The sequence below is a fragment of the Onthophagus taurus genome, chromosome 1, assembly GCF_036711975.1.
Source record: "Onthophagus taurus isolate NC chromosome 1, IU_Otau_3.0, whole genome shotgun sequence".
NCBI classification, from domain to species: Eukaryota; Metazoa; Arthropoda; class Insecta; order Coleoptera; family Scarabaeidae; genus Onthophagus; species Onthophagus taurus.
The window spans coordinates 32893858-32920480 of record NC_091966.1 but is presented as its reverse complement, the minus strand read 5'-3'; the positions used below and the strand labels follow the sequence as shown (position 1 = coordinate 32920480).

General features: G+C 35.2%; 1 protein-coding gene and 2 long non-coding RNA genes across 10 annotated transcripts in view; all 3 read left to right on the top strand.

Annotated features, from left to right (window-relative positions):
* LOC111428891 (Glucose transporter 1) overlaps positions 1–26623 on the top strand; it is a 92590-nt gene that overhangs the window by 15444 nt on the left and 50523 nt on the right. For 4 of the 7 annotated variants that reach the window (XM_071200017.1, XM_023064701.2, XM_071200014.1 and 1 more), the window contains exons 1-7: positions 2495–2723; positions 15693–15996; positions 16440–16696; positions 16754–16878; positions 16933–17399; positions 17460–17672; positions 23228–23452. In XM_071200017.1, coding sequence (XP_071056118.1) covers positions 15715–15996; positions 16440–16696; positions 16754–16878; positions 16933–17399; positions 17460–17672; positions 23228–23452 — 1569 coding nt within the window. In that variant the 5' untranslated portion in view covers positions 2495–2723; positions 15693–15714. Of the gene's footprint in view, positions 1–2494; positions 2724–8350; positions 8521–15692; positions 15997–16439; positions 16697–16753; positions 16879–16932; positions 17400–17459; positions 17673–23227; positions 23453–26623 lie in introns of those variants that run through there. The other 3 variants (XM_023064617.2, XM_071200009.1, XM_023064684.2) reach the window with 3 other exon arrangements.
* On the top strand, positions 8527–11054 carry LOC111428962 (uncharacterized). Its single transcript, XR_002708134.2, has 2 exons — positions 8527–10742; positions 10802–11054. It is a non-coding gene; the product is annotated as an uncharacterized lncRNA (long non-coding RNA).
* LOC139431830 (uncharacterized) lies at positions 19558–21354 on the top strand. Of its 2 annotated transcripts, XR_011641864.1 has the most exons (4): positions 19568–20639; positions 20698–21002; positions 21061–21152; positions 21210–21354. It is a non-coding gene; the product is annotated as an uncharacterized lncRNA (long non-coding RNA). The 2 variants fall into 2 exon arrangements; XR_011641861.1 differs by having other exon boundaries at positions 19558–21002.

Here is a 26623-nt window from a genome sequence, read left to right as displayed (position 1 = left end):
TATCACTGATGTAAAGCTCATCCAACTCTGGCCAAACATGGTAATCATTTTTATCAACGAAAAAATATGGTCCAATTACACCTACGGCATAAAACCCACATCATACGCTCACTTTTGTTGGTTGTGATGGAGTCTGAAGTGTATGTCGATTTGTTGCTTTATTGACAAAGCCATTAAGCCAAGAATGAGGTTCATTGTTGAACTTATCAGAGCCCAATCTGATAAGTTTCGGCATTTCAAATGATCAAAAGGCTTCATTCAGTTCTTGAGTTAATTTGATCTTGTAAGGGTATAAGCCAAGATCATTCCGCAAAATTCGCCACAATGTGTTTTGAAGGATTTGTGAACGACGATTGACAGATTGACTCATTATGAACTGAAGAAGTAAGCCGTAACCTGCGATATTACCACAGCACTTACGGTACTTCGACCTGTGCATTGTCCCACTGATATAGCAACATTCACTGGTGAATTGATCCACTTTAGCACGCACAGTCTCTCTGATGGTACGATTATTACTACCGAAAATTGGAGTAAGCGCTTTTAAAGTTGCAACTTTCCATACGTTGGTCGTTCATAAACTTCACAATAATTATAAAAATGACAACTTTCACCGACGTTTTCTATTCTATTGTATTTGGCGAATATTTGCAGCTGTTCCTCATTTTTTCCTAGGCCTACCTCTTTTGTTTCTTTCTGCTGGCACCCAGTTTCAAACCTTAAGTGCGATTCTCTCTTTACTCATTTGGCGTACATGTCATTTTAGTTGCTTTTCATTTATAGTGTCTATTACTGAGTTTCGTATCATTCTTCTTCTTATTCCTCATTTTCAACTCGGTCCATGGCATGGTTATAACGCAGTATCTTCTCCAAAACATCATCTCTTCTGCTAGCAGTCTTCGACTTGTGTCTTTGTCTCTCACCCACACTTCTGACCCATACGTCATTACTGATTCTGTAATGGTCCTAAGAATACTTTTCTTTGTTTGTATCATTAGGTTGTTATTCCACAGAATTGAATACATTGCCTTTATCGCTTCTTTTCCTCTGCCAAGCTTCCTCATTATATTTTTATTATCCTTTCCGTCTTCGTTTATAATCTACCCCAAGACGTTTTCAGATCATGAAAAACATTCAAATGTGCGTTCCTATTAAAATACATACTTATGCTTACTACTAAGACATTTGACGGTTTTTGGGCATTCGTATAGTTTCAAAATAAGTTATCTAACCATTTATTTACAATGACTAAGGTTGATATCAATTTCCGTTATCAATTATGAGATGTGATAGAGAAATGAGATTCGGTACTCTCAAAAAAACGAGATCCTCATGACCGAAATTTATATAATATGTAAAATATAAAATCCATCGCATTAGTAGATTTTTCGTAAAACCCTTCATATATATTTTAATTCAAGCTTTATTTTAAGCCTTTGTCCAAAACCCCATTAAATCTGGGATGGACGTGTTTTATGATCGGCTTTAGTGTTATGCGTTTAGGAAATTATAAAAAAAAAATGATTGAACGTCGCGTATCAAAAGAAATTGAATCAATCGTGTGCATGTGGTGTGTCTCTGTGCAGAGGCGGCGTGAGGCTCGTGGGGCTCTTGTCGTTGCAGGGGAGGCTCGGGGGGAACGGGGGCCACTAAGGGCGCACCCATGAGACGCGCCTCGACGCCTCAGCCGCACCGCTTGGCTACAAGCGAGTCGTCGGTCGACACCCTTACCACAGCAACCACCACAGCCGGCTCACAGCACACAGGTAAAACTCCCCCTCCCCCCAAACAAATATTTAATTCCGATCCATCACCCAACAAAAAATTAAAAACATATTGATCAATTGATTAATACACCACATAATAAAGAGTATTAAGAAAGAATATGGTTTTTTTTTTCGTTTGAAATTAAATGAGTTAATTGACCAGTATGTTATATTGACGTCCCCGAAGTCCAAGCGGACCAGGCGGGGAGCCCCCTTATTAAATATGGACCTTCGGCTGCGTTGTTTATTGTTTCGGCCCTTTATTGCTTTTGTTTTTAATTGCTTTCGGGCGGTTAAGCGGGTAATGAACGGGCGCGCATGTGAATGAGATTGGGGGCGGCTTTGGATTGGTGGGGCCTCCGGGTTTATGTCCGCTGGGTTCTTGTTTGCGGAATAATGCGTTTGCGCTTGATAAATTATTATAAGAGAAAGGGCTAATCGAGGGAATACAACGATTATTGTAAATACCAAAAGCATTATTTTTAATTGCCTTCACTTTCCACTTTCTTTCTTTTTTTTTCTTAATTTTAATCAAATTTCTTTATATTTTCCGCTTTGTTCCTTATATTCCTCAGCATGAATTAGATCTTTGTCGTGCAAATTTAAACCTTATCGAATTCCTAAGATATATTATACATTGATGTGCTCTGTAGATTGCAGTGTGGAATTTAGGGAATTGAATAAGGGTTTGTTGTATGTAGAAAGGGGTTGTGGTTGTGTGGTTACAGTAAACGCGGACGCAGTCGAGGTGGAGGAATATGAGCTGGGCTCGGATGTCGAGCCGGAACAGTACTCGGCGGCTACGCTCAAGCTGACCTCTCGCGGCCGACACCAGCACCAACAGCAGCATCAGCAGCAGGGGGCCACAGGATCGGGCCGAACGCGAAGATCGCGTGATGAAACGAAGAAAGAAATACAAGAAGATGATGAAGCCACACTTAGAGAGCTGCTTATTAGGTACCAAAAAATGTACTACAAATAACATAAAACAATACAGAAATCAAACAAAACAAAATACACTCAAAAAATACTTTAAAACTTATTATTAATTCCATGCTCAAGTTATAATTAATATTCACCTGCAGTAATTAATTTGTAAAGATAATAACTAACGTAATAATTGCTTTTTGGATAAATATATTATTAGAAACTGGGTCGACTTGGTCGACTTTTATATCGACGTTGCCATTTGTATTGAAATCAAATCGAATTATTATCGTTTCGAAAATCCTTTCTATTCATTTTCGAACACGCGTCATACGCGGAGCGGATTGGGGTGCGGTCGACGAATTAATTAACCCAAATGTTTATAAAATGCGTAATTTACAAACTAGATTAAAATCGGGGCTTTGAAGTATTCCCGTGCGATTGCGGGAAAACCAGGATATTTAATTGCATTGTTGGTGTATTTATCTGCTCGTCCGAATTGTGTTATTAAATTAACGCTCACGAAAATCAATTTTTGTTTTAAATCGATATTGTAAAATAAAAACAGTTAAAAATTATAAACACAATTCATTCAAAAGCTCCAATCAATATTTTCTATGAGTGTTGACAAAAATTGCTTACTTCGCCTAACTAAAATAATTAAAAAACTTTTCTTACTAAAACTGGGTCTACATTGACACAATGTATACATATTTTTGATTATATTTCCTATATTAATAACACCACAAAAGAAAATAACGGATATATTCTTATAAATAAAAAAAATATTACTTTTCGTAGTTTTTTCTAGGATTTGTTGGGATGGTTTTGCTTGCTTTGAAGTTGGAATAGAGTTTGTTAGGAATTATTTTAACTATTATTCTTATAATATTTTTTAAGATGGCTCCTCATTCTCATCTTTTGTGTAGTAGATGCAAGCTATTATACATATATTTATTATCAGATTCACGACATATACCACAACGTCCTATTTTATTATCTTGACTATCGGTGTCATTCTTATTTTTCTTCTAGTACTTTCTTGGTCTTCTAGTACTATCTTTCAATTTGTAAGTTAGTAAGTTTCATTTCCAAAATCACGAAGAAACATTTTTACCATTGTGCCATTCCGGATTTTTTATTGTCCACAAAACAAACGCATCATAACATGCTAAGTCAATCAAATTAAGAAATAGTTTAGTATACTTTGTTTTAGTTGTATGCCAGAATAATACTAGGATTCAATTTTTCATTTTCATCAGCAATGCCATCATGTTCGTGATTTCTAGAGGAAAGTGAAATCACATTTTTTTTTAGTGACATAAGACAATGTTAAGTCTAATAAAGAGAAAATCAGATGAATATCCTGCACGTGATTTTATATCCAAAAGACTCTATATTAAAACATTCCTATTTTTCGCATATTAATGTTAGTATTTATAAAAAATGCCAAAAAAGTTTCAGGGAATAAACTGAAACTTTTAGCCATTTATCACTAGTTGGATCTTTTCGTACTCACGCTGGGTTTTTTCGACAATGATTTTCCTTTTGGTTACAGTTATGCACATTTCCTCATATTTAGCATCTTTAACAAGTTGTATGGGTAAAATTATATAGAGTTTTAACTATAGCCTTTGTATAGCTTCTTCTCCTTTTTACTCGGTCTTCTTTTCTCTCTCTATAATGTTGGATCTGTTGTTACTGATGAGATCTACCTCTGAAATATCTCTAGAGAAGTTGACTACCAGTTGTCTCTCCATCTCTTTGATTGTCTAGTTCCTTGTGGATTATTTGTAAGCACAATTTTTGGCAGTCTGTTATAAAGCATTCTACTTACGTGGTTGTGCCAAAATATCTTGCGCTGATGTCGGAATTTTCAATTTGTGGGACAGAATTAAGATCTGGTATCTGCTAAGATTGTACCTCCTTGTGTTAACATGTTCATTACGTCCCAAATCGCACTCTGTTAAATGGTTTGGACAAATTCCTCAAAAACTCATTATCAGTGGATTTTTCGTTTAGTTATTTCATAACGAATGCAGCGTCCGTTATTGAGCGATCTTTTCTAAAGTATTGTTGTTGTCCGGCATTTGTAATATGATTTTCCAGCTTATTTTTTATTACACTTGTAAATAACTTTATTGATGTGTTCATATTCTTGGTAAATTTACTCCAATATGCTTTCTTTATAACTTCTATTCTGGAATTTACTTCGTTTCGTACACGACCATGTTCAACTATGGTTTAGGATGCAAATGTGCTTTTGTAAGATAAATAGCTTGTTTTTTATGTTCTGGCAGTTTCTCTGCAAGATTTCTCTGCAAAACCAGGACTTGGTGTTTTCGTACTATTTTCGAACACATTAACGGTCTCTATTACTTACCTGCTGCTCGTGTATTGTTCCATATACAGTTAACCTACACTATAAACTTAATAAGGTAATTTCCAACTATCTCCAGCGATTCTATAAAAGTGTTTGGAACACCCAGTTGCTTTAAGGATTTTAAAGATTTCAATTAGTACTCAAAAACAAGGGGTCTGAAGTACAAATTATTTATTTTAAGAGACGTTTTTCAATGCCCAAGAAAAGTTTTATAACAATTCTTCTTTATTTAGATCAGTTTTTGTTATATCTTCTGGCAGATGAGAAGCCAGTTTCGAAATGTTTTTAAGCGGGTTTTGAGAGTTCTTATGTTGGATAGCATAAGTCAAAGTTTTTGTCGGCTCCATTTGGAAATCAAAGTACTACATCAAAGATTTCCGCTTGACTTTAGCGTCTTAGCGATACTCTATCCAAGCTGGGAACTTCTAAGGGTCAAAAATTGCTCTCATAGTTAACTTCTCGTCTTTCTTTGATTTACTATTCTTTTTTAAAGTTCTTTCCTTCTTGATCACCTTGTTTTTCATTAAAATGCACGTCGCGTTATGTTGTCTTTGCCTTATGAAATCCAAAAGTGAGGTAAAATAACGATCCATGCAAATTGAAATGCCCATTGTAGGGTATCTTGCAAGTTCAGTACCATTCCTCAACCTACATGTAACTTCTCAGAATTCCACTCAAGACCATTTACTTTCATACAGATATAAATCCAGTGGTAATCTGCCAGGATTTAATTTACAACTAGTAATCTTCATTTAGATCGGTTTTTGTTATATCTTGTGGCAGATGACATGCCAATTTTGATATGTTTTTAAGCGGGTTTTGAGAGTTCTTATTTTGGATAGCGTAAGTCAAAGTTTTTGTCGGCTCCATTTTGAAATCAAAGTACTAAATCAAAGATTTCCGCTTGACTTTAGCGTTTCAGCGATACACTATCCAAGCTAGGAACTCCTAAGGGTGAAAAATTGCTCTCACTGTTAACATTTCGTCTTTCTTTGATTTACTATTCTTTTTTATAGTTCGTTCCTACTTGATCACCTTGTTTTTCATTAAAATGCACGTCCCGTTATGTTCTCTTTGCCTTATGAAATCCAAAAGTGAGGTATAATAACGATCCATGCAAATTGAAATGCTCATTGTAGGGTATCTTGCAAGTTCAGTATCATTCCTCAACCTACATGTAACTTTTCAGAATTTTACTTAACACCAATTACTTCCACACAAATATAAATCCAATGGTAATCCGCCAGGATTTGCTTCGACAAAAATTTAAAAAAATTATGTTCTTTCATTTTCTGAAATATTGGACGTATTTTCCAGAAGCTATTGTTAGATTGTGTAGGTTCTCGAATATCAGTGGAATGTCTCAGTGTAACGATTTCTAGTCATTGTAGATACTATTAATTGTAAGTCACATTTTGATTCTTAAGCCCAGTATTGTTTATTCTTTGCATAGCCAACAGTTAACAGTACCATGTTTGCAAAGAATCCAGCATTCAAATACCACTCAAAATATTATATTGGCTTTTTGAAATCTAATTCGGGTTTTCCTTTGAGATGTTTATTGCACCTGGTGTTGATGCGATAGATACGATTCTAAAATCGGTTGAATGCTTCCAAATTCTTAGTGTATCTGCAGAAGCATTCCTCATCAACCTCTCTTCTAATGTGGTTTTTATATTCAGCTACGTATATAAATATATAACAAAACATATAATCTAGGTACTTCATAATAAATTCAAATAATTTTATGCTGAGATAATTGTTATTTCGATCGAGAGCACAGTTAAGTCCAAACACTCAATTTGTGGTTGTAACCACACCATTTGTACCATCTAAAGAAGCTTTACATGTTCATACACATTCCTTAATTTTCCCATAATCACCCTTAAGGAATAATAGCATTTCTTATCTGCTTACTCACGAATAATAATAATAATAGAATTAAACTAATTATATTCTAAATATAAATAATTAAGAAAAAAAATCTAAATAAACTTAAATCTAGAAAATTCGGAAAAACGTCGGGAGCACTCCAAACGATTTTTCTTTTTCTTCCTATCTTTTTTTTGACTAAATTTCCTAGTTCACTTTTTGTGAATTTTTTTATCGTGACCTCCCCTTTTCTTTCTCGTCGTTGTTTGTTCGACCGCGTGTGCTTTGTGTGCTCGTCCGTCGACGTGACAGAAGCACCCAGAGAGAGCAATGAGAGCCAATTTTTCTCGAGAAATTGGCGTCGCAGTCGTCGGACGTCGTCGTCCTCGTCGTCGTCGTCGGGGGTTTTTGGGCGTCAACGGCGGTCGTCTTTGTGATGCGAATTTTCAATTTTCAAGATGGATATTATGATTTAATGCGTCGCGGCGGCCGAATCCTTTTCCCCGCTTGTTAACTTCGTGCCGAGCTTTCAAAGTTCTCTTCTTCTTCCCTTGGTTTGCCCCAAAAAGTCAGCGAAGTGGCAACGTCGAGTTTTATTTTCAACTTAAAAAAAGGGATAAAGAAAAAAGGAGATGTTCATAAATCACTATGAAAACTAAATATTTGTGGATTTAAATTTATTTATGACCGTTGGTGATTATCTTTTAATAATTTATTATTTTAATATTTGGAAGTTTTAATTATTTACGATACACAAATACACACACACGTTTTATATTTCACATCCCACGAATACATCATTTTTAATATTGAACACAAAATACTATTGTTTGATGTTTTAAAGTAAAACAAAGGGCCTTCACTTTTATTACGTGTTTGGCTACATATTCAAAAGGGATACTCATTTGTAATTTAATCTTTTTAATCTAATTATAAGACAATAGACGAAAAAATATTGATTATAAATGAGTAATCCTAGTTTTTATTTTTTAATTTTTTTGATTTTGTTGATCGACTCAGCTTAGCATAGAGGATTTGACTTCATGTTTTTCATCATCATTCTTTCCGCTTTCTGCCAACTTATTCAAAACGGCGTATTTGTTCATTATAATGCTTAAAGCGCTCTATGCACTATCGAATTTGTTTTTTAATGCTTTTGGTGCTTCTTCGAACGAAGACCGCGTCGGCAATTCGGAGACTTTGGAAACGCTGTATCCTCTATGTTAGGCTGCGTTACGATCACGTCAACAACTCATAATCATCAAATTAATAAGAAATTAGAAGAAAAAGAAAGAAAAAATTAAAAAATAAAAATGGATATGAAATTTTTTTTGAAAGACTCTCTTTTTCTGACTCTCATTTCGCACGCACCCTGACTTTGGGCTGTGTTTCCAAACTATAGGTGGAGTAAGGGTCAGTTTCGAGTCGTCCTTGAAGCCGATGCGCGGTCAGCGCTTTGTCTTGTAGAGTCATCTGCGAGTGAATTTCGGAATTTTCATTGGAGAGTGCGAGCAAACCTGGGAACGTGTCCACTGTAGTTTGGAACACAGCCATGGTTTCCTTACCTCCCAGGTATTGAAGCTTTGTAGTAGGCGATCCAATTCGCTCCAAGTGTATGCATGCCTTTTATTAGCAAAATCATATTCTTTTTAATCACTCAACAAAAAATAACCATTAATAATGCAGATTTCTAATTCTCTCTTTATATGCATGAATTCCAGTAGTTGTCGTCGTTGCATTCTTTTTGTAGAACTAGTTCTTGCATGTTATGAAACTATGTAGTACTTGCCGATTAAAGGGAGATTAAGAATAAGTAATGCATGGATTCGATAATTCTCCCGCTAAATCGCGAATGAATTACTGTTGCGCGTGTATATATACTTGTACTTCTTTTTTCCCTACAGAAAGTTTGTAAATGTTTAATGTCGTTTATTCACACTAATGAATAGATCATCCTTGTTCATATTTTATTATATTTCATATAAATTATTTTATCGTTCGGGAAAGCGTAAATAACCGGGTATTAAAGTTAAAAGCGTAAAAATAAACGGAATTTTATTCAGTGGACAATAAACGTTTCATAATATTTTATTTGATGTCAAAAAAATATACGTTCGCCATGTATTAGGTAATGGAAGATCTATGCTTTATATTTCAATATTTTTGTACACGTTGTTTTTAAACATTTATTGGGCGCTTCCGCGCGGGTGCGTTGCAAAAATTATGTGTGAACGATAAAAAATGCTCAAACAAATACTACCATTCTAAACTAATAAAACAATATTTAAATATCAGTGACGGGAAAAACGCCAAAACTCCATGCGAAATTTTAAATTGTTTCGTGTTGAGCAGTTTTATGGATGAACTAATTAATTTAAATTCTGACATCAACTTAGAATTTTAGAAGTTGATGATATATTTTTGTGAAGAGGGTGTTGTTCCAGCTGAGAGGTATTTTAGATGTTTCTTAGACATCAACGAATTTATGTTTTGCCTGAGTGATATAGGTGATCTACAACATAACTATTGCTCGGATAAAATTTGTTTTTTTTAGTGTGGTCATAAATTAAAAAATTGTGAGAGAAAGCACAGGTGTTTCGCTATTGGTTATGGCTTAATGTAAATGTAATATAGAGTTTATGAAAGAGAAAAATGTTTAATGTCGTTTAATGGATTGTCTATTGATGGCGCACATGTGGTGAGGGTGATGGAGGAGGATGATTCTGTGGTTGTTTAAGTGTTTTAGTGTTGAAGTAAGATTCGCGACCTATATGTGCATGCTAAATCAACGGGGTTGTTCCATAATATCGGATAAGATCCAATATTTAATGAAAAAAGGAGCTGATGAATGAAGGATTGAAGATGAAAAATAATTTATGTTTGATTGATATTACTTATATCTTATGGCAAAGATTCATCAAGATGAAAGTAAACATCTTGATATTGATAATTATGTCTACACTCATCAGTGTCAATGATTCCATTTTAACGAAACTTTCTAATTTCGTATTGGAAGTAAAAATTCAGTTTTGGATTTGTCTTAAGTTTTAGTGGATCTATTAACATTCTTTTGTTGTGTGTTTCCCTGATTTTCATATCAACACAAATATAATTGATGATCATCTTCCTTGTCTTTTTTCTCATGTTTATTATAGCATTCTTCCAACACAAACATTCTTTTTATACAACGTCTGTTTTGCTTATGATAGTCGAAGAACGGTGTGGTCGGGAAAATACTTATACATTTCGGAACAAGCATCTTGATTCAGGCAGCTGCCTCTGCAACTAACCTCGCAGGTTTTCTACAGTTCTTTCGTTAAATTCTACTGAACATAGTTTAACTATGGTAACTGGTGTCGGTGCCTGAAGGCAAAACATAGTCACAGAATAACCAGAAAGGACAAAGAGACCTTCCCGCCGAAACTCATTTTTATGGCCGCCATATTGTTGGCGTTTATTTACATCTTTGTCAATCTGTGTTACCACGTGCGTTTGTTGAGATTGTTTTGATAGCGAAAGTTTTTCTTTGAGTTGTAGTTGTTTAATTAATAGTTATTTAGTGTATTATTCTATTTTTTCTTATATTTTAAAGTAGTATTAGTTTATCTTATCTTTTAGCATAGTTTAGTTTTTGTATTTTTTAATAATAGTTTCTTAGTAGTTATTATTTTAATTAGTTTTTATTAATATAAAATGAGTGTGAAAGGTGGCTGTTATTGTATGGTACGTGGTTGTAATACCAGTACTGTTGGCACGAAGATAAGTATGTTTTGCATACCAAAAGATCTAGAAAGGTAAAGAAAATTTAGTAGTAATATTTACAATTTAAATTATATTTATGTAATTGTTTTAGATCAAAGCAGTCTATTCGACTATACTACACAAAAGAGGAGTGGGTAGTCAATTTTTACAAAATTTAAAAACAATAGAGCACCATTTTGATTGTTCAAATTTTCCTACAAAGTTTTTATTAAGCTTGTTTATTAGATTAAGATTATTTTATACCTTAAAGTATCACAATCGGAATATGAAAAAAACACCTGTAAATGGACCAAGTGCAAAATTTAAAATTGTTAATAATTTATAAAATAAATATTTTTAAATGATCTACATATTTTTTTTAATTAACGATATACTGTATTAAATGAATTTTATATATTGTATTAAATTTTCATAAAAATAACCGTAATTATATCTTCAATACAAATTTAGTAAAATTAAATTTCAAAATCATTTTAGTGGACACTCTCCTAAAACAGAGTACTTTACTTTTCAAATTGGCGCCTAAACGCCAACAATATGGCCGAAGGTCAAATAAAATAGCTGGTGAAACTTCAAAGGCACCGCCGGTTTTGTCCTTTCTGGTTATTCTGTGACATAGTGGTCTTACTCTTAAAATGTCTATTATGGACACAGTGGAAATTCATTGCAGCACATCTTTAATATACAAATAAGAAAGTCTTCCATACCAATCCTAGTCCTCCTGGTATGGAGGAGCATTGTAAAATTATTTCAATTTATTATGATCTCCATGATTATTATGACGTTTTATTTCATCTTGACAATTATGATCTCCACTTATCAGTTGTGTTAATTATTCCATTTCAGTGAAAATTTTTCTATTTTACAAATTGAGTTATGTTTTTTCTTAAGTTACTGTCAAGACTTAAGGCTGTCAAAAGAATACACCTAAAATTTTATTGTGTGTTCCGTTGCCTTTAAAACGGCTATGTTTTTGTTTAAACTTTAAAACCGTCCTAATACTAGCAGTTTTTCAATTTCTATTTTAAGTCTAAATTATGATTCTTCTATATTCAAAATATTCTATATGCGAAAATCTTTCCCTCGGCTTTCATGATCCTTATCTAAGGAAATAAGTGAACAGTATTTTTTATGTCAAGGAGTACTATTACCCATAACTCTTGATAGGTGTAAGTTTTAGCTTTCATACTTTATATTCTAGAGATAGCATTCAAGGTGGAACGTCAAAACTGTAGCTATCCTGTATTATTACCTGCAAGAGCTTAATTGTTCATGCTTTCGATATAAGTTTCGTTTATGGTGCCTAAAAGTTTCTTCACAAATAAAGATGCCACCGCGACCTTTTACTATCTGTCTCACATTAAATGATCCACACATCGTCGTCCAGATTGTCACAAAATTCTTTGAAATTGGCTTGTTTACTGGCTATAGGAGCTTTAACTTTTTTGTAATGATGCTTAATTCTTTACAACGTGTGTTGCATGACTTTTCGTCTGAAGATTTCGTCGTATCTAATTGTAACGTTTCGAATTAAAGAGGTGAGTTAGTGCGATATTTTTGTATTATAAGCTTGATGTAAATGCAGCTAATTCATTTTAACGGGGTTGAGCATTTAAACCTGATCTATAATTATCCTTCAGGTTGTGTCTCTCTAAGGCTACATGTTTTGTACCAAGTGGAAAATTTTCATCAACAGGTTTCGTTGGATCCCTTAAAAGTGAGAGTACTTTCTGCTTTTATAGTCAACAGACTAAGAGAAGCTAATGATTAGTTTTGTACTTTCCTTGATTAGGCCGAATACCAACACCATCTTCTTCTTTTTAAATCTATCTACCCATGTCACCAATCAGATTTTTAATCTCCATGATGTCGCCGATTGCAGAAAAAGTAACACGAAAATAATAAAGTATTTTCAACACCTACATAGGCAAACGTTTATTTACGTAAATAAGAGTATCACAGTTAGAACATTGATCGATGGTATCCTTTATTAGACACACATCCTAATAGTTCGTTTTTTCTTGTCTTTATCAATAGCAACTGGACGTCAAGAGTTCTATTGGAAATAAGTATTTGTAAATCTACATATCATCGTGGTTTTTTTTTCTTACTGCTACCAACGCTTCCTTAAAGTAGCCATTTCGTGCTAGTAGAGAACTTATCAGATCTTCTACCCTTTATGGGGAGAGTATATTCCCAACATTTAAACCATTTTGACACTTTTATCTTTTTTTATCTAAAAAATATTCTGGTATTGGAGAAACTTCCACAACGATTCTCGCGATGTTTTACTTTGGCTTGGTAAACTCGATAAATTTACATTTTCGAAAATTTTCCTTCACGTCAAAATTCACTAAGTTCTTTTATGGAGATGTTGCAGGACGTCTCATCTTGATTTCTTTATAACAGACATACTTCTACCTATAAGATAACACTTAAAATAACCTCTTAAAAACGCATCGTATTTTTGCAAAGGTTTTGGCAAACATTATGCCAAACGGTGACAAACTCATATCAGCCACGTCATGTTCCTTGCTCTTGATATATTTAATATCGTCATTTTATATTTACCAAAACAAAATAACAATATTTTGAATAGAAATATTCCAAAAATTTGCCAAGTCATTGATCAATCCCAATCAATAGGCCATCGTTTGTTTCTTACTGCTATGTGAACTCACATGTCTTTAGTTTAACCAACGACTTGCCCATGTTGGCGAATCCATTGATAAAAGATCTATAATATGTGTGCAGGTCTAGGAACCTTCGAATTTAATGAACAGTACTAGTTTTGATTCTGTTCCGGAAAATGACACACTTCGTATTGGATTCTAAATTGTTGCATAAGCGGGACTTCTAAATACTCTGACTATGCTTACCAGGTTTGGTGTGCCAGAACGGTTTTCCACGACAACCCTTTTAGGATTCTTTCCATTAACAGCTCAAAGGAGACTGGAATGTTTCTAAACTATGGGTACCATATCTGTTTGCCAATATCGTCACCGACGGTCACTTTTTTAAGCTGTCAAAAATAAATAATAGAACTGCTTCCATGTTGCATGGCATGAAACTCAACATTGTTTGTTCATATTGAAATTTGATTGTCTTTCTGCTAAATTGATATTAATTCCTCAGAGTCAATTTTATATCTCACGACACTGATATGGTGGAAAACCGTGAATTTCAGTTTTTTTGCCAATAATGCCATTGACAAAAGTTTGTCTTTTCAATATTTGTTTATTACATACATTTTTTCAAACACTTATTATGGGGACAAGATCGTTTCTATAAATTTTTGAATTAACATTAGAAATAAATAATAACTTTTAAGCCATAATAACTAGAATAGCAACTTAGCTGACTGTTTAATACTTTTATTTTAATGACTATTAAACTTCAGGATATAAATTATATTTAACACAGTTTGGGAAACGCTCAAAAATATTTCGTTTAAAAATGTTAATTTATTTAATTTTAACTAAAACCTATTATCACAAAACTGATTCGTTTTAGGACGAATTAAATTATTCGGCTCCTCCACCGTTTTTGTTTTTTCCCCTTTATATTTTGTTATAAATTTAGCATAAATGACTTTAAAAAAATTGATAAAAATAGGATTTTAAAAGTTTCCTGACACGAATTTTTTAATGAAACTTGCATAATTAATGAAGTTTAAGAGCAATTACCATCAAGACAGTCAAGATATCAACCGGAAACAGGCACACCTTACGTGCTAATAACTCATTTAACGATTACCCTGTCCACCCCGTAACACGTGCAACCCCTCACTGTTGTGTGCCAATTTTCCCCGTTTTAATGAGAGTTTAAACTTAACCGAACAGGGCGCGTTAAACTGCAATTCATAATTCTATCTCGGTTTATTATACGTTTAATTGAATGGGACGAGGTCGATGCCGGATTATGAATTCAAATTTATGGTGATTTTTAAAATGAATTTTCCCCCAGTGTCCTTTTGGCATTAATTGACTTGATAAAATTTTGTACCGCTTCAACAGAGAATATCGTAATAAAAAAAATGAATATGAAAACAAAACTTGTTTGATTTTTGTTTATCCACCTCGTCAATCAGACTTCACATATGCAATTTTTTGTACCCGCTCAATATTGCATTTATAGTCGCGGGCTGGTGCATTAAACAAATTTCATCAGCACACAATTTCCAATAAAACCAAAAAAGGGAAACGCGGGGTGCCGTTGCGATTGAGCAGTTTCACAGATTGATTGGCGTTGTTTTTACATTTCACGTTACGTTTTTGAATTAGGATTTTAAATGAATTACGAAAATACATATTTGTTTGAGTTTCCATTCGACGATTTAAAAGATAATAAATCAAATTACAAACGTTACGTCTTTTCATTGTTATTACAGCGTAGAATAATAAAAAATTTTTTACCTGTTAGGAAATTGTGATGTAATCTTGATTAGGTATTAATCGAAGTCGATCAATCAAAACGAAACTAGCCATTGGACGCACAGGGCCGCCTCTACGGTGATAATGGGATTTACAGAATAATGCGGAGCTGCAACCCATTGGCGGTGTCCGGCGGCGATTTCATATTCAATTTGCGATAAATTCCGTTAATAAATACGTTGTGAGATTAGATTATGCTATGGTACGATACGGTCAAGCGGAGGGCGACACCGTCCACCCCGAAACTCCAATTAATACCACGGCAATGCACCATTCGCGCTTGAAATTTCAATCTATACGCGATACTACACGAATTCTAATCGAGATTTTCAACCAATCCTCTATACGTGACTCAATTATCTTATTAAAAAGTAACTAAAGAAATCGAGTAACAGTAATTCTTAAATTTTGTGATTATTTATTGTGTATGCATGTATTTATTTCATCTTTACATTAATATCTCATTCGAGAATTTGTTAGTACTCTAATTATGAAATACAAATGTTTTTTTTTTCGTTTGCTTGTGCTGCTTCTTTATGACCGGAATAGTCTGCAGAAGCAGGTGAGCGTGATGAGTATGAACTTGAGCGCCAAATTGGATGAGCTGCAACGCGGCGACCGGCACCTGGAGACTACGGTGGCCCTATGCGAAATCAGAAGCCAACTGCAGGAGCTGACCAAATCAGTGGAGTCCTGTCAGTCGGAAGTTTCTGAAGTGAAAAGAGACATGGTGGCTATAAAGCATGAGCTGGACACCGTTCAGCAGGTCAAGGAGGAAATCGAGGAACTGCGTGAGTACGTCGATCGTCTTGAAGAGCATACGCACAGAAGGAAGTTGCGTCTGCTTGAACAGGTTCGTCAAAATAATAAAAAGAAACGAACACAAAATTGGGCAAATTAAATATATTTTTTTTATTCAATGGCTTTATACGACCATTGAACTGTAAACTAGGTAGAGTGTAAACGTGGTTTTAGAGTACATACCGTGAAACGGAGCGGTTTAACGTTAATTTCAATTCCAGCGGCTGAAATCCGCGTTAAATTCAAAGGGCCCTGAGAATTTCGCTGAGCGAGGAGCCCCAATTTGCGGTAATTAGCGGTGTCTTTAATGCGCAGTCACAGTCCGGCTAAATCCGCTGGATACGCCTTTTCAGGAAAGTCCCTCAGCCGAACTCGGGCTGAGTTTGGGCCGCTAGAACATAACGATGAAGTGGGGCCATAAAATTATAGTCGACTCTTCAATCGACCAACAAAAAAATGGCGATTTTTTTTTACTATGTGGAATATTTATTTCAGGGTTTGACCTTTTTTCTCACGTACGCGATCCTGGCCGCGGTATTGGGGATGTTGCAATTCGGCTACAACACCGGAGTGATTAACGCGCCTCAAGGGAACATCGAGTACTTCATCAAGGACGTATATAGGTCGAGGTATGGACAGGACATTCCGGACGATGCTGTCGAAGGACTCTATTCTCTAGCCGTGTCCATCTTCGCCATTGGGGGGATGGTGGGTGGTTTCTGCGGGGGAATGGTTGCCAACAGATTTGGAAGGTTTAAAATAACATGCTTTGAATTAAGCTTCGTCTCTAAATTTATTTTGATTTATAGAAAAGGTGGTCTTCTTCTAAACAACGTTTTAGGAATCGGCGGAGCCTGTTTGATGTGGTTCACCAAAATGGCTAATGCCTATGAAATGCTCTTTGTCGGTAGATTTATAATTGGTGTCAATTGCGGTGAGTTATTAATTATTAAAGAAATCAAATTTCAAAAAAAAGAAATCGATTTAGGTTTGAACACTTCTTTGGTGCCGATGTACATATCGGAGATAGCTCCGTTAAATCTCAGGGGCGGATTGGGGACGGTGAATCAATTGGCTGTTACGGTTGGTCTTCTTCTTTCCCAAGTGTTGGGCATCAAGCAAATATTGGGTACAAACGATGGATGGCCTTTATTACTTGGTTTGGCTGTATGCCCGTCGATGCTACAATTGGTTCTTTTACCCATTTGTCCGGAAAGTCCCCGGTATTTACTTATTACGAAGCAATGGGAAGAAGAAGCGAGAAAAGCATTGAGGAGGCTGAGAGCTAGCAATCAAGTTGAGGAAGATATTGAGGAGATGCGAGCGGAAGAAAGAGCGCAACAATCGGAATCGTCCATCAGTATGATGCAACTTATCTGCTCGAGAACTCTCAGGGCCCCACTCATCATCGGAATAGTTATGCAATTATCACAGCAACTTTCCGGTATCAACGCGGTAAATATACATAAATAAATTTATTTGGGTTATTATTGACTTTTTTATTAACTTATTTAGGTATTTTATTATTCAACGAGCCTCTTCACCAGTTCCGGCCTATCGGACGAAAGTGCCAAGTTTGCGACGATCGGCATCGGTGCCATCATGGTAGGGATGACGCTGGTGTCCATTCCGTTAATGGATAGGACAGGGAGGAGAACGCTGCTCCTCTACGGCCTTGGGGGAATGTTTATATTCTCCATTTTTATAACAATTTCGTTCCTGATAAAGGTTGGTAAACAGGTTTCAAATCGGCTTCAGGATTTTAAAATAAGCCGGCTATTAAATATGCTAATAATAAATCGAATTTTCGATTTGCTATGTAAATATGCTGAATGAACAATGATATGGGATAAAATCAATTGGGTTGCGGCAGTTTCAAGTTAATTAATAAAATTATCTATCGGGTTCAATTTGATTCAATTAGGTTTAAAAAATAATTAATTATTTTCTGTGATTACAAGCTAATTAATTATCAGGTATAAAATCGATATTTCCAAATACGACAGGGTATTTATTATAATTTTATTCGATATTATAATAAATGCTAAACCAGCAGGATAATAGAAAATAAAATAAAGATTAAATGGGATAGCCAGTAATTCATTTAAAAGCTTACGAATTAATTAATTATAAATCATCTAAAAGCTTTTAAACGAAGTGTCTTTTTTTTTTCTTTTGAATGTGGTTTTGGATGTATTTTAAACAATAAAAAATCTAATTTACCAAAACAAATAAAAAATAGGAGTACATCTAAACACTGGTGTGAAGTTATCCATAAATCCCAGCAATAAACTTAAAACATTAATAATTCCGTAACCAATACGATTTGGGTAACCAAATTTCACACACAGGTCACTCTTACCCTCAAGAACAGCTAACCACCCCCATAAAAAATTTTTCAACCCTCACCCCCGAAAAAGGGATGTTTTCGCCCTGATGGGCACCTTCGAATTAAACGAAATTCTACCACATAATAGAACACACTTCTAAGTATTTTTATCAATTTTCAAAACACCGTAAGCCCTAACGGTTTTCGAGAAAAAAAATCAGTATTATAAACCGCGGATGGGACTTTAGGGGTGAATTTGACCCCGTTGGGCACCTCCAAAATTGACGAAATTTTAGGATGATTTAGAGGATGCCTTTAGCGATTGAAATCAACCATCCAAACACCGTAATGTATTACGGTTTCGGAGAAAAAAAATCTGTTATTAGACACTATAGGTACACAGCGCGGCGCGGACTTTGGGGGTGAATTTGACCCCGTTGGGCACCTCCAAAATTGACGAAATTTTAGGATGATTTAGAGGATGCCTTTAGCGATTGAAATCAACCATCCAAACACCGTAATGTATTACGGTTTCCGAGAAAAAAAATCTGTTATTAGACACTATAGGTACACAGCGCGGCGCGGACTTTGGGGGTGAATTTGACCCCGTTGGGCACCTCCAAAATTGACGAAATTTTAGGATGATTTAGAGGATGCCTTTAGCGATTGAAATCAACCATCCAAACACCGTAATGTATTACGGTTTCCGAGAAAAAAAATCTGTTATTAGACACTATAGGTACACAGCGCGGCGCGGACTTTGGGGGTGAATTTGACCCCGTTGGGCACCTCCAAAATTGACGAAATTTTAGGATGATTTAGAGGATGCCTTTAGCGATTGAAATCAACCATCCAAACACCGTAATGTATTACGGTTTCCGAGAAAAAAAATCCGTTTTTAGACACTATCGGTATACAGCGCGGCGCGGACTTTGGGGGTGAATTTGACCCCGTTGGGCACCTCCAAAATTGACGAAATTTTAGGATGATTTAGAGGATGCCTTTAGCGATTGAAATCAACCATCCAAACACCGTAATGTATTACGGTTTCGGAGAAAAAAAATCTGTTATTAGACACTATAGGTATACAGCGCGGCGCGGACTTTGGGGGTGAATTTGACCCCGTTGGGCACCTCCAAAATTGACGAAATTTTAGGATGATTTAGAGGATGCCTTTAGCGATTTAAAACGACCATCCAAACACCGTAAGGTATAACGGTTTCCGAGAAAAAAAATTTGTTATTAGACACTATAGGTACACAGCGCGGCGCGGACTTTGGGGGTGAATTTGACCCCGTTGGGCACCTCCAAAATTGATGAAATTTTAGGATGATTTAGAGGATGCCTTTAGCGATTTAAATCGACCGTCAAGACACCGTAACCCTTAACGGCTTCAGAGAAAAAAATTTGTTATTAAATTGTACACGTATGTAGACCAGATAGCAGGTGCCTTTAGCGATTTTAATAGATTATGAAAACTGCGAAACTCTTAATATTTCATGGAAAAAATAAATTTTGTTAAGAAAGGCATTTTGTAGTTTTATGAGCTTTTAGTCGTTACTGACAAAGGGTAAGAACTCCGCCACGTGCAGTTACAAAAGGCGCAGGTATTAAGGAAAAAATATGTCCATATTTTTTGCATTATAAGTGCATTCCGGGAAAATAGTTGCCGACTTATTCGGCGTTGTTTTAGAGCGCCTTTGTTTTTTTTTAGATTTTGCCAGAAGGGTGAGGAGTAAACTTATAAATGTGCTTAAACTATTCTATTGGGGACGGAGATCACTAGTTGATATATTTTGCTGTAGTTCGCGCTTTATGGATATTTTATCGGTTCTTTTTAGAATCAATCTGCTTCGATATTTTCGTTAATATTTTTGTGTATATAATATATTGTGTATAAATAAGTTATTATATTTATATATAATATAAATTATAAATTACAAATATAGTTATATTTAATTAAATATATAATATATATATATTAATATTTGGCGAGGTAACGACGTCTTCATTTAGAAGCGCGAAGTTAATAAAGAAATAGTGATATTCAGAAACTTATTTTTGATGTTAATAAATGTACAGGGAATTCCTTTTTAACTTCTTTTCAGTAAAAAGGTCACTTAAGCAGGTACGTGGCTTACGAGTTAGTGCATTGTAAGTACACTTACACCGGCTTTGACCAATCATAGCCATCGATATTACTGTAACACAGGTAAGAACTTAATAATATATAAAGGTTCCTCAGCTATTGCAGAGATCAGTTGTTCTGCTTATCTCTTGTTAAAACCAGTGACCAGCGAAGATGCCGACGAAATTACTGTTTTTGGGCGATAGTAATTTTTGCCGAATGCTACGTACTATACAAAGTAAGTATTTGTTTTAACAGATATGAAGTTAATTCCTACTAATGGTATATATTTTTAGGACGACAATCAAAACGGACAAGCAACGGAAAATATTTCCTCGACTTAGCAGTAGGCGGTCAAACAATACTAAAACTTTTGCGGCGCGCAAAGTGTATTCCAAAAACATGTTCCCCTTGGTTTTGTGGAGATATTGTTGAACGACATATCGTTATAATGATAGGAACTAACGATATACTCCACAAAACATCACCATCCCAACTAAAGTCCCAATATTCTCACCTCTTCCGCTTCCTTCTTTCCTTAAATCCTAAAGGAATACAAATTTGCACAATTCCTCCCTGCAAAAACTTCGAGTCTGTGAACGTAAGATATTATAATTTCTATGTCATGCTATAAATAAATACTCTCTATGCCTTTATAGGAAATCAATCATTACATTCGACGGTTTTGTGCTGAAAAGCAAATCAATTGTATCGACATTGAAGCAATTGTTAACAGAAACATGATGGAAGGGTAACACAACGTGAAAATTTTTCTTTTCTTATGTGTTTAATACAAATTTCTACACAGGGATGGCATTCACTTAAATGAACAAGGATTGGAAGCGGTTTGGAACGCGGTAGCAACTAATTATAATAATATTCTCAATCCATTACACAATTTAATTATAAGTAAAACAGACCATTAATATAATAAATTTCATTCTTTATCAAAAGTTTTTTTTTCTATCAAAAATCCACTCTCCAAATCATCCTAAAATTTCAGACAATCTCGGAAACCGTAATACATTACGGTGTTTGGATGGTTGATTTCTATCGCTAAAGGCATCCTCTAAATCATCCTAAAATTTCGTCAATTTTGGAGGTGCCCAACGGGGTCAAATTCACCCCCAAAGTCCGCGCCGCGCTGTATACCGATAGTGTCTAATAACAGATTTTTTTTCTCCGAAACCGTAATACATTACGGTGTTTGGATGGTTGATTTCAATCGCTAAAGGCATCCTCTAAATCATCCTAAAATTTCGTCAATTTTGGAGGTGCCCAACGGGGTCAAATTCACCCCCAAAGTCCGCGCCGCGCTGTATACCTATAGTGTCTAATAACAGATTTTTTTTCTCCGAAACCGTAATACATTACGGTGTTTGGATGGTTGATTTCAATCGCTAAAGGCATCCTCTAAATCATCCTAAAATTTCGTCAATTTTGGAGGTGCCCAACGGGGTCAAATTCACCCCCAAAGTCCGCGCCGCGCTGTGTACCTATAGTGTCTAATAACAGATTTTTTTTCTCGGAAACCGTAATACATTACGGTGTTTGGATGGTTGATTTCAATCGCTAAAGGCATCCTCTAAATCATCCTAAAATTTCGTCAATTTTGGAGGTGCCCAACGGGGTCAAATTCACCCCTAAAGTCCCATCCGCGGTTTATAATACTGATTTTTTTTCTCGAAAACCGTTAGGGCTTACGGTGTTTTGAAAATTGATAAAAATACTTAGAAGTGTGTTCTATTATGTGGTAGAATTTCGTTTAATTCGAAGGTGCCCATCAGGGCGAAAACATCCCTTTTTCGGGGGTGAGGGTTGAAAAATTTTTTTTTTACCAAATGGGGGTGGTTAGCTGTTCTTGAGGGTAAGAGTGACCTGTGTGTGAAATTTGGTTACCCAAATCGTATTGGTTACGGAATTATTAATGTTTTAAGTTTATTGCTGGGATTTATGGATAACTTCACACCAGTCATCTAAACCCACAATTAAAATGTCTAGTACCCACCCAATTCTCTCCGCCTTGCATGTTATTTTGATTATTTTCGCCAGCAAACTCAGCTTGGAAACTCATTTCAACGTGAGCAACCCCCCTAACTCGACAAACGACACTAAAGCTTTCGTAGCAGTAAAGCTCCCCGAAAGTCGTCCATTTGCGATCGCACACATCACCGCCAGATCACGTACTATTCTCGATTCCGATGGTGCTACCTCGGATTCGGCATTGTTTTGCGTTCGTCACGTTCTTTAACGTTGCTACGAACGATGCTTTTTTATAACCCCTTTTTATTTTTATTCCCTTTGCCACCTTTTGCGACTTTTCTGACAGTGGAGGAGAGACGAATACCGCTGCAATTTGTCTAATGCTCGACCATCGACGTTTTGTTGTCTTGTATAAACGCTGTGTATCCACACGAATGAGATTTCAACACCTTTTGCACTATATAAAAAAAATTATATAAAAATATAAGCATGATAATTTGAGGTAAGAAGAAAAGTTGATTTTTTTTATTAATTATTTTTTTGAGATTTTTTATTATTCAAGTATGAAGCGAGTGTTTACACGCAAAAATCGAATTCATTACATAACACGTCATAACAACACGCCTCTAAAATTTCATTTACATGGTACACAAGAAAACAAATCAATAAATAATTATAAACCGAATGATGATTAAATTTTCTTCTTATCTTAATTTTAAAAAGTCGTAACTTTAAATTTGAGCTATAATTTTAGTTGTAGCATGATTATGTTTTTTTGTAAAAATTTTTGCAAACGTCACTCCTCCCGCGTCGGAAAAGAACAGTATTACTACTGTGTGATAGGAGTTTTTTGGCTACGTACAGGAGATGATAGACTGGATGTCGTACCTATCCGTGGTGTCGACGTTGAGTTTTGTGGTATTCTTCGCCGTGGGTCCCGGTTCCATACCCTGGATGATCACTGCCGAACTGTTCTCGCAGGGTCCCCGACCTGCAGCTATGTCCATTGCTGTGCTGGTTAATTGGATGGCAAACTTCCTCGTTGGCATTGGCTTCCCACACATGAAGGTAAGTCTTTTTGTATTAATAAAATTTTCAATTTTGATTAACGAAAACGAATAGAAATGGGCTTATTTTGTGTTGAATCGTTGCTTCGACGATCGATTACGATGTCACCATTCACGGAACGTTTGAATGGGGCGCAGTTGCATAAGCACTAGAGAGCCAGTTACCGGTATCCTAATCGGATTCGTGTTTACCAAAGCAATCGGAATCGAAGGTTTCGCTCGAAACGACATTTTACCTTCCGTTGAGTTCGTTTTCTGCAATATTTAACTCCGATTTTCCACCATGTTTATATCACAATTCAAACGAAAAAGTATTTTGAGCATTTTTCTTACATAAACGTCTTATGGATATACATATATTTGATTTGGGTACAAAAAAAAGTGATTGGTAGAGATTTTCCAGAGTCAAAGTACAACAAAGTTAAGCAAAGTTAAGCCTCACCCCGATCGTTAGGCAATTTGCCGGGGTCGGAGTTGCAAAATGAATATCTCGAGTGGCTCGCGGACTACTACAGAAAGGGGCCGGCTTTAGCGAACATTGTGTCAAGAGAAACGGGTCGCGAGGTCAGTGTTGTCGTAGTGGAAAACGCGAGCAGTGCAGTAATTGCATCCTAGCGTCACCGCTGCATAAATTTATCATATGTAACTAAACTACATTATAACTTCAATAAATTAATTTATTGAAATTTGTATTCATATTATTTAATAATAATAAAATGGTAAATAATTGCTATTTCATGTAGAATGTAATAACAATTTCAAATTCACCTTCATATTTTGCTTTATATCGAGAGGTACAATTTTGTGATCAATACATATTTCATATGTTTAAAAAGTAATCAAACGATGAAAAATCTTACGCAGATACAAATCTTTAAGGATACGTCCATAAAAATTAATTTCCTTTAATTACCCAATACATTTTTCTACTAATTTGAAAAAGTAGGAATTGTAAAGATAATTACTTAAAAATTAGGATGAATTGGAAAGATAATGGTGAAATAACGAAACTAGCATTATCTCGAAAAACACATGTAAACATGACTTTTGCAAATTTCTTAGAGTTATGTCAAGCAGATAGTTTTGAAATATTTGGAGATTATGTGGCTGAGCTCCAGAGTTGCTATCCTGGGTGAAGAGGGAAATACAGCGAGTTATCATAAAAATGAACAACTATGAGCTCAAATTACAGGAAAATACAATTCCATTACTACAGCAAAGGGTAACAGCTAGCCATTCAGCTGCTGGATTTACATCTCCAAACAAAGAGGAAGCCTCTCTTTGTAAAGTATGGGTTTTTCTTATTAACAACATATTGGTATCATATTTGTATGCTCTAAAGTACTAGGACGGTTCCAAGCACTGCTGGATGGGTGAACATTTTTTGAAATCTTCGGTGATATCAACCTTGGGATAAGTCCATAAAAATTAATTTGCTTTAATCACCCAATACATTTTTACACTAATTTGAAAAAAAAAAAGTAGGAATTGCAACGATAATTACTTAAAAATTAGGATGAATTGGAAAGATAATAAAGAAATAACGAAAATTAATTAGCATTATCTCGAAAAACACATGTAAACATGACTTTTGCGAATTTCAACAAGCTATTAATGTGGACAACACTTCAAGCACATCACGTTCTAACACACCGCTTACGTCATGTGATGTCACACCAAGTTCATCCAGAACTTCATCGGTAAAACTAACATTAAATAAGACGAAAGAGCAAGAGAAACAAGCTGCACTTGACCAATGTCTTAGGGTTGTGTCAAAGTCAGCAGACACTTTTGAAATATTTGGAGATTATGTGGCTGACGAACTGCGCAATATGAGCTTCAGAGTTGCTATCCTGGGCGAAGAGGGAAATACAGCGGGTTATCTTAAAAATGAACGACAACTATGAGCTCAAATTACAGGAGAATACAATTCCATTACTACAGCAACCCATAAGCAAAGAGCAAACCATGCATGAGTCCACCTTGCAGATCCCGGTAATTAATAATGACCCAGAAGTTCTAGATGAGGGCAGTTCTGAAGGAGCTCTTGCACTATGTTAAGAAACATTTGGGCCTACTTACTTCAAAATGTAAAATAATAGTTTAATATAAAGATGTTTCGTATACTTACTTGTAAATATTCTTCTCTTAGAACACTGTAAATTGCAGAACAAATAAGACAGTATTATGCGAAACAAATACATTAGGGAATGATAGCTGTTTCCTAAAAAAATGGTTCCTCCAAACTGGATACTAAAGAATTTGAATGTACCTACCGGTAGCCAAACAAGAAATAGCTAGCCGTTCAGCTTCTGGAATTACATCTCGCATATGTGTGTTTTGTTGTAAACTTTATTTTATCCAGCAAATAACGAAATTAAGTGGCGGACATTCGAAGAAAGTTCTTATAACATTCCTTATCTTCTTGTTCTAGTTCTTCTAATAATGTGTCCATTATATTCCTGTTTTCCGTCCTTTTAATCCAATTTCTCACCCAGTATCTGTGAAACTTTTTCATTTCTGATGTAACTAGGTAATAGTAACAAGCTGCATTCCTCTTTTAGCCTTTTTTGTTGACATGTTTCTATAAAATCACTCCACAACACAAATTGTTGTTTCTTTCTAGTTACAAAACATTGACAACTGTGGAAACAGCGTATTCAGAGACACCTTATATCATGAGGGAAATTTTTCTGAACTTGGGTGTTTCACAGAAAAATTTATGTTCTGTGAAAACATATCTAAGATAAATTGCCGATGAAACAAAAATCTCATGAGATCTCTCTTTAGATGTCTCCTTGTGGACAATTAGCTTATCACTGCTGAAACAACATTGTTCTATCGTGGATCACCTGATACGTTACAAGTGACCATATAACAATATTATGTTGCGCCAATATGCTTTTGATAAAACAGCAAAACCTCTATGTTACGGAATTTCTTGAAGCATTTTGCCCGTAGAATACTACTTAAACAAAAATATGTTTTTAACAATTGGTTAATGAATTGGAACCGAAATCTAATAATATATAAATATAATAATAATACGTAAAAAGTAAAAATGTTACGTAATGTGTAACAAATGAAAATATTTAGGTTGAGTTACCATACAAAATTTAAATTGTTCATAAAATGTTCTGCAAGATTTAGCAGCACGAACACAATTTTACAG